This window comes from Vanellus vanellus (genome assembly GCF_965231255.1).
Source record: "Vanellus vanellus genome assembly, chromosome: 5".
In the NCBI taxonomy this organism is placed as follows: domain Eukaryota; kingdom Metazoa; phylum Chordata; class Aves; order Charadriiformes; family Charadriidae; genus Vanellus; species Vanellus vanellus.
Window position 1 is genome coordinate 9153283 of NC_138910.1, and position 9467 is coordinate 9162749.

General features: G+C 44.4%; 1 protein-coding gene across 1 annotated transcript in view; it reads right to left on the reverse strand.

Moving 5' to 3' along the window:
• GPR39 (G protein-coupled receptor 39) overlaps positions 1–6504 on the reverse strand; it is a gene marked incomplete at both ends in the record, with an annotated part of 83602 nt that extends 77098 nt beyond the window's left edge. The window contains one exon of the mRNA XM_082483295.1: positions 5637–6504. Within this exon, the coding sequence (XP_082339421.1) occupies positions 5637–6504 (868 nt within the window). The remainder of the gene's footprint in view (positions 1–5636) is intronic.
• Between the last annotated feature and the right edge of the window lie 2963 nt (positions 6505–9467).

Below are 9467 nucleotides of genomic sequence, written 5' to 3' on the forward strand. Positions count from 1 at the left end.
CAGTGGGACCCCCCTGCTGTGCACACAGAAGAGTATTGCTCCAAGGGGACAATTGGAAGTGTAAAGCAAAGAAAAGCAGAGGATGTAGCAACACTAAAGGACTTTTTTATTTCAACATGTTTACTGTGGTAGGCTTGAGGCTGCTTTATACAAAATAATTAAGGCTTTTAGCAGAAGCACAAAACTGAAGCTGCCAAGGGAAATATCACAGGAGCTTTAGAAACTATAAAATTTTCATCTGGGGTAGTCAAAACTCACTTCATTGTAGAGTAACAAGTTCAGGTCAGTCAGATCTAGTCGGATGACAAACCATACAGCTGCTTTTGTATAAATGTAGCTTTATATTATTGATCAGATTAAAAAGGATGTAGCCATGGCCAGCGAGCAGGTACTGCTGGTATGAAGCTGCTGGTGCCAAAGCCCACCCCACCAGCAGCTTACGTGGAGCCTTGTCCCATACCACTCTCCTTTCCCAGTGAGCAGGCCACCTGTTTTTTCCTAAGGATATTTAACTTACATAGTTTCAGCTATGAAAGGGCCTTTTTTTTAAACATCTATAATCATTGCACTAGCTGGATCTCTCTCCTACAGGGTCCTTACGTTACATTCTCCTTCTTTGTTTGCTGTAACCCAGTTATAATATATATAATAATACATATAAAGCTCCAAACTCACCCCTTCTTAAGAGATCACTGCTACAGTGGCAGGAGCCTGAGCTCAGGTGCTGGAGCAGCAAGAGGTCCCCAGCGGCACCACGTAACCATTTAGGTATCCCTCTGATCACTGCCATGGCCTTTACAGCCACAGGACAAAGACAAGACTGAGTAGCCACAAAGACTGAATCAATCCCTGTCAGGGTTGGCCAAGCATTAGGACGTTTTAAATACTGTAAAAAGCTTGTGTTTCATCAAAGTGCCATCAGCCAAGTATTTTCATAAGCCCTATAGCTATCCAGTTTCTGCTGCTGGGAGTGGAGAAACTTTTATTAACAAATGCTGCCATGAAGTACTCAAAAAATTAAGTTCAGCTATATTTTCCCTGCTATTCATGACAGGCCATGCTCATCCAGACCCATGTACCCCTTCATAGAATCATAGAATGGTTTAGGCTGGAAGAGACCATAAAGATCATCTAGTACCAACCCCCCTGCCATGGGCCTGGACACCTCCCACTAGACCAGGTTGCTCAAAGCCTCATCCGACCTGGCCTTGAACACCTTCAGGGATGAGGTATCCACAACTTCCCTGGGAACCTGTTCCAGTGCCTCACCACCCTCAGAGTGAAATTTTTTTTCCTAACTTCTATTCTAAATCTGCCCTCTTCCAGTTTGAAGCCATTACTCTTCGTCCGATCACTATACACCCTCGTAAAAAGTCCCTCTCCAGCCTTCTTGTAGGCACCCTTCAGATACTGGAAGGCCACTATAAGGTTTCCCTGGAGCCTTCTCTTCTCCAGGCTGAACAGCCCCAAGTCTCTCAGCCTGTCTTCATAGGAGAGGTGCTCCAGACGTCTGGTCATCTTCATGGCCCTCCTCTGGACCTGCTCCAACAGGTCCATGTCCTTATGTTGAGGGCTCCAGAGCTGGATGCAATACTCCAGGTGGGGTCTCCAAGAGCGGAGTAGAAGGGCAGAATCACTTTCCTCGAACTGCTGGTCAAACTTCTTCTGATGGAGCCCAGGATACAGTTGGCGTTCTGGGCTGCGAGCACACATTGCTCATGTTGAGCTTCTCATCAATCAGCACCACCACATCCTTCTCCTCAGGGCAGCTCTCAAACCATTCTCTGCCCAGCCTGTATTTGTGCTTGGGATTACCACGACCCATGTGCAGGACCTTGCACTTGGCCTCGTTGAACTTCATGAGGTTAGCACAGGCCCACCTCTCCAGCCTGTCTGGGCACCTCTGAATGCCATCCCATCCCTCCAGCATGTCAACCACTCCATACAGCTTGGTGTCATCGGCAAACTTGCTGAAGGTGCTCTCCATCCCAACATCCATGTCACCAACAACGATGTTAAACAGCACTGGTCCTAGTACTGACCCCTGAGGAACACCACTTGTCACTGCTTGCCACTTGGACATGGGGCTGTTGACCACAACTCTTTGACTGTGACTATCCAGCCAGTTCCTTATCCACCGAGTGGTCCATTGGTCAAATCCATGTCTCTCCAATTTAGAGACCAGGATGTCATGGGGAACGGTGTCAAATGCTTTGCACAAGTCCAGGTATGTGACATCTGTTGATCTCCCCTTATCCACCAACGCTGTAACACTGTCATAGAAGGCCACCAAATATGTCAGGAATGATTTTCCCTTGGTGAAGCCATGCTGGCTGTCACCAATCACTTCCCTATTTTCCATGTGCCTTAGGAGAGTTTCCAGGAGGATCTGCTCCATGATATTGTCAGGCACAGAGCTAAGACTGACCAGCCTGTAGTTCCCTCTTCACTAGAAGAAAGATCTGCTGTCCTGACATGAACAAAGCTGCTTTAACAGCAACAAACATAGCTAACCCACACAGTATCAACCAGTCAGATCTACACTGTTCATATAGATGGGCTGACCCACTGGAGGCAGTGGAGCTTTACCACATGACTCAGAAGATGATTAAATAAATCATACACGCAGAGAATGCAGGAAGTATGCCCCAGTCTATCCAAAAGCACAAAATGCCTCATTTCAGGAGCAGGAGCATTAAGCAGAGACTTACATGTGCTATCATGTTTTTCTTGAAGCCGACAGCAATACTGGGAAAGAAGCTGGACGGAATAGCACTACACAGCCTACGTTATAAAAACAGAATTTTTTTTCTCTAAAATACTGGGACAAATTTGCATTCCTCCACTGGGGCACATCTACCCAAATTTCAGCTGAACAGCCCTGGAAGTACCCCCTCCCCAACACCAGGCATAGAATTGTTATTGCAGCCATTGGGCCAGTCCGACCTCTCCACCATGAGTGTAGCAAGGTAGCCAGAAACAGAAGGAACTGACATCTGTACATCAAAGACTTCAAATCCCCAACCAGGCCATCTGGGCTGAAAGATCTGAACCTTGCAGCCACTTTCTTTAAACAAAAGCTCTTCCCCGCATGAGCTCAGCCTGACCAGCATGCTGCTACTCTCCTTGCTTGGCCCATCATCACCTTCCTCCTCCATCACAGCAGTGGTGTCACCCCATCTGGAGCCCATCCTGCAAGCATCCATACTATCTACAGCAAGTAGACTTTCATTTTCAACATTTACAATCCTTTTTGTAATTTTTCTCAAATGTCACAGAATAATGTGACACTAAAAAAGCATCAGTTCCTTCTTATGTCTCCTTCTACTTAGCTTTTTCTCATCGTCAGGAGATTTATGAATTTAATCTCTGTTTTATAGAACTTACCACTTTTAACGACTAGAAGAAGAAAATGCTAAATTGTTTTTATTGCTGTTAGATGTTCAAAGACATCATGCTATATACTGTCATTTACATTTCACATTAAAAGTGAAATATGTTGGGAATGCGCAAGTATTTGTTTTAATTTGACCCATCTGTTAAATGAAAAACAAAGAGGACTTCTAAATCACTATATTTAAATTCAGCGATTTGTAAACAATTTATATGTTCATTTCCTCTGGGTTAAAACTGCCCTAAAGCATCACTCTTATGAAATCTCCAAATTAAATTGCTTTGCGTTGTTCTCAGGGATGCAGGCCACAGTTTGTTCCTCCTCAGTTTATTAATTATTTCCCAATCCAAGTAAATTAGCCAGACTTATGTTAAGAGTCTTGCCACTGAAATAATTTTGGGGAATTCAGAAGTATCTCCTGGCTCCAGAAAGCTGAGAGCACAGAGAAAGCATCAGATACTGGCAGCAAATTCTCTTAAAATAAAGGGCAAGCCAATCACTTTCATTTAGCTTTTTAACACTTCTGCAAGCAGCACTAGGTCTGCCCTATTCCACACTAGACCATCACCAAGCAGGAACAATAATCAAGGAGGGGCAGAAAAGCTATGGCAATTTACCTTCATCTCTCAACCTAGCTAGAACTTGCTATAGGATTTGGATCTTAGACTGGGCTTTAATGTAGCTGTGGATGATAATTTACAAGGGCAGAGAGATCCACAGGCATTTAAGGATCCCACAGCAGCACCTAAAGAGCAGGGCCTTCTCTCTTTTTCTGCTTTGTGCAACATGCTGTATTTAGCAGTAGCTGCTAAGCCTCTAGCCCAGAAATCAGTACTTTTGGTGGAGTAAAGATACTGCGAGCCCTTTTAATCACCCAGGTATGGGGCCTCTCATCCCAGTCTAACAGACGCCTTGTGCAAGGAGATGATTTTTTTGTTAGATGTACCACCTGAGCACAAGGAAGAGCTCTGTACAGCCTGGAGTGTCACATCTCCATTTGAAGCATTTGTCACCCTCTCTGATGGTACAGTGTGCAACTCCACCCTTTCCCCGAACCTTCGAGTCACATGCCTTTTCTGTATGACAGGTTTTCACCATGTTCCCAAATCTAATACAGGTGCAGCAGAAAAGGAGCTGAGTACACCCTGCGCTCCATACCCTGCAGCTTCATGTTTGAACCATAGACCTTGGCAAAAGCAAGACTAGATGAGGAAGTAGAGAATGCTCAAAAAAAAAAAAAATAGTACTTAAAGCTGTAGAAGTGGACAGACCCATGAATTTCAATTCCCCCTCTACAATATCACACACCAAAACACAAAGCACCAAAAAGCAACACATAATACCATAATACTAGGTCTACTGTGCATTCATATTCTAGATGGTTCATTTATTATATCTAGTATCATATTAAGCAACCCAACAAAAGAAGAACTAGCAGTAATTCAGCCAGGGCATGATTAAGGGTGCCTCTAAGAGCATTGACAAACGTGGAGAATACATGGATCACAGCCCAGGAAGACTCCAAGTTGGTGAAATGACAGCTTGATTAGTTTTTGTCTGACAAATGTGGCGAGAAAGATCAGAATCAAACATAATTCCAAGTTATAGGCCTTCAAATAAAACCAGGAAAAAAAATTCAAAGAGGGCAACAGCAATTTGCAAGACCAAATCAACTCTCCAGCCCAGCTTTCTTAATGCCCAGATGGAACACAGCCACAACTGCCAAGGGAGCATCCTGAATTAACAGGGACATGCCTTTGGAGTGGGACAAGCTTCAGATCTTGCAAGACAGCCTTCCCTCCCATCAAGAGCCTTACTAAACATTCACATATTTGTGATTTAATGGGAAAACATGCAAGTAGAGTTACTTTATATCCAGGCAGCCATTGCCTGTTGCTACCTCAAAGATAAAGCAGCAATACCCTGTTACCCATATTGCTGCATGTAGGCATGCGGTGTAATCAAACAACATAAATAGCAGACAGTAAATGGATTTTTCCTTCTTATTCCCTCCCACCGGTTCTAACAACAAAAAGAGTGAGTCAAAAACATGAAGCGAAATCAGGTTTCTTAAAATGTATCATCGCAACCAAAAGTATCCCTCTCCTTCATTTCTCAATAGTTTCAAACCATATCTCTCTCCTTTGGGGGAACTTGGTAAGATAAAATGGAGGCCTTTGGGTTTCCTTCCTATGTGGAAAGGGGGCAGGGGAGGGGAGGCAGAATAGGACAGGGGTCTTACCCAGAAATAAAATGATCTGTCTCCTGGAGCTCTTGCCCTCCGAGCTCTCACTTTTTCTTAGGTACTGCTCCTGGTGTCTTAGTCCACCCTTCACTGCCACAGTTCCTTCCTTGTGGATCATCAGAGTTTTCATCATGCTGCGGCACATGAAGGTGACAGATCCCAGCACTATGATGTACACAGCGAAGGCGCTGAAGATGCTGGCCTGAAAGACCAACCACTTGGAGGAGAGGCTGGTACAGATGGTCATATTGTGCTTCAGCAGAGGGAGGTGGTGCCTGGGCGTAGGCTTGACACAGGCAGTGGTACCTTGGTAGCCCTCGATGGTTTCCAAGGGATATTCTGTTCCCATGGCAAAGAGCAGGGGCAGAGCCACTATGACAGAGGTCCCCCAGACAAAGGCGATGAGCAGCTTCACTGTGCGGGGTCCAGAGACTGCCTTGAACTTGAAGGGGTGGCAGATAGCCACGTACCTCTCAAAGCTGAGGGTGGCCACATGCAGCACAGTGGCATAACTGCAAGCTTCAAAGAGGAAGTAGTAGAGCTTGCAAGCCATGTTGCCATTGGGGGTGGAAAAGGGGCTCCAGATGGCACTGAAGAACTCCATGGGCATGCCCAGCAGGATGACCAGCAGGTCAGAGCAGGCCAGGCTCACCATGTGGTCCGTGACCTCCTTCTGCAGGTAGCCTTTCTCCTGCAGGATCCTGGTGGCCTTGATGGTGATGCTGTTGCCCAAGATGCCCGCAACAAAGATGCAGACATACACTGAGGCCAAAGTGATCTTGATCCAAAGAGACACCTCAAACTCAGGGATGTGGCTGTGGTCAATGAGATGAGAACAGTCTGAAGGGGATGTCTGTCCTGCCATTATCAGCCCCCGGGGGGAGGAGGAGGGAGGAAGACCCTTCCTGCCCTCTCTGATGTTCAAATTCACAGCAAATAGATCCTTTCTTGCTTTGCCCCTCTCACCGAGACGCGCAGCTCAGAGCAGTCAGGTACAACGAACGCGTCTCAACTAGCCACACCTGCGGGTTTTGTTAGCAACAGCCACTGAGTCAATAAGCCAAGTGAAAAAGTGTTTCAGCTCTTACCTATCTTTATGGCAAACACCTCGTGCTCCTTTTGGATTTTCCTCCTCCTTTCTTTACTGAGCGAAGCTGCCGTTCTTCAGCGCTTTGCAGTGTGAACTGCTCTCCTTTCAGCTCTTGCCTCTAGAGACCTCTGCAAGCAAAGGCAGCTTTTGGTCCCGGCCCCAGCAGGAGGAAGTCAAGAGTTTCTGTGTGGTTATAGCTGCCCTGTTAACTATTAACCGAAATCTTGACTATCCCCAGTCATGGGCAGCAAAGCAGGTTTAGAAAAAAAAAAAAAAGGCAAGCCACCCATGTCAGAAATTCACTTCCTGTAATCGGAGCTCCTTCTCAGGGACAAAAAGAGGTGTTTCTCCTAAAGCTGTTAGATTGGTGAGGTCAGGCTGAATGTGTGAACAGGCGCTGAAGGGAAAGTATCAGGTCATGAGTTTAACATTAACTGGGCTTCAGGCTTTACTTCTGTATGTGCTAATGACAACATGCTTCTCTACTTTACATTTCCTTTAATGAAGACCTCTGTTTCTGCCACAGCAGTGTTTGTTAAGCAGTTTGTGCAGCCATAGACTGATTTACATCAACAGGAGGTTGTGGTTTTTAGTTGCTGCTGATGAACTGGTAACTGGAACTTAACTGTTTAGACTCTAAAGAGTCTTCTCAGAAGTTATAAAATAGTCTGAACTCTAGATTTAGACACATTTGATTGTCTCCCATTAAATCGCCATCTTCTCATGTTAGATAACAAAAATAAATGAAGTCAGTAATCCCAATCATGCTCACGCTTTCAAATAATCCAGAGTAGCAGGGGATGAAAATGTACTCGCCCTCCTGTGTCTCACCCCAGGGGGAATGAATTTAATGCACTCTTTAGTTTTAGTTTCAAACCATAGCACTGAAGGCTCCCAAGGTAACCCCTGGAAACATTTAATTAGAGGGTGTGTATATGGATTAGGAAACCTTTAAATTACAATGCAAAACGGCAGAACAGCTTTTGCAGCTATAATCAAGGGAGAGGCCCAGTACAGTGATCCGCTCCAATACCAAATCTAAGAACAGTGGGTTCACAAAGTGATTTTTATTAACTAGACAAGCTCATGTGACACTTTCAGCTCATGATAAAAGAGAAACATTAGAAAGCTGTTATTAAGCAGTCTCCTCACATTCAGTGGTTATCACTGTACCTCAGCAGCCCAAGTATATAATGAACAAAAGATGCCCAAAACAGGATAATCAGCACCTGTTTCTATGCATTATTTATGCATTCCTGTTTCAGAAAAATCACCTTAAACCTTGCACAACTTCAAGCCCTGTAGTCCCAGTCATCTTTCCTTATGTTTGATAATTCACATTTGTTCTGCTCAGACAAGCTTTCTATTATTACCCAATTTCTTTCACTTAATTTTACTTTATAAAAGTGTGAACAAAGATTACATATGCATGACTGAATTGTGGAAATGAAGCTAATTAAAATTTGCTGCTTACCATCAAAAGAGAAAAAGGGAGAGAGAGAGCAAAAGAGAGAGAAGGCCCAATAGGATTAGATCTCCCCCTTTTTTCCACACCAATTATAAAATGCAGAACACAATTTTGCAGTTTTCAATATTATCTTTAGAACATACACAAAGTTTATTAACTTTCTAATAAAGAGCTGGTGCCACAGAGGTGATAGAAAGGAAACAGACAATTGTGGATACTCATAGACTGAGACCATAAAAAAAAAATCTTGCATAGGTTACTGGACTTGACAAACCAGCAGTGAGTATTCCAGAGATAGGTATAAAATCCCTATCGTGGATGACTGTAAAAAAATATATCTTCCTGGAGGGAGACATTTCTCCCCAGTTAAACGTGCTTAGTGCCTCTTTGTGGCACGGAGCCCCTAGTCACAACCCTGGCGGATATGATACCAGTTTATAAAGTTATGATTTGTGTAATGGTCTAATTTTAGAGATTTTGTTAACTTTTCCTCAATATCTTGTAGCAGTGAGTACCGCAAGTTAATTTTTGTTTTGTTGACTTTCCCTTAGCAGTTTTGAAAGTGATTGTGGGCTGTGTAGTTGTACCCAGGAGAACGCTGCAGGGAGACCCTCCTGACCCAAATTGTTGCAATTGCATACCATGACTTCAGCCGCCAGCACCGAAGAGGAGTCAAGAGCATTAAGGATAGACATCACTTTATTTCTTTCTAAAACCAGCACACGTGGATGCTGCACACTGCAGCCAACCACTTTTAAGCCCCTAGGTAAGAAAATAGAGCATCCTGAAGATGCAGATTACATGGGCACAGGGTGACAGCTGGCTCTGTGTGTCACTCACTCAGCCACAGTCATTCTTACCTGAACACTTGCGGCAATGCAGTTGTTGGTAAGAGATGACAAGTTGTGAGAGCCAGAGAAACACTGAGATAGAGCACAGATTTTTGTCGCTGTAGTATGTAAGGTGATTTTTCACTTTTCAAGATAATAAAGCTATTGTGATCATCTGCCCCAGTTTGTTATCCAACAGTGTCTACAAGGTTTCCTGAAGGGCTGTTTGCTTTCTTGGATAACACCCTGGTGAAAGGCCTTTTGGGGCAGAAGAAAGCAGAGCTTTATTGCCCATCCTTTAGGCCATTGCACAAAGCTCATCTTCTGCACCTTGTGTAGTGCACCATCTAGCAGCCCACCATGCCTGTGGACCACTAGATGAGCTGAAGGGCAGGAGGGGCTACAAGGCACTCAGTCCTTGGCCAACTGCCATCTCATTA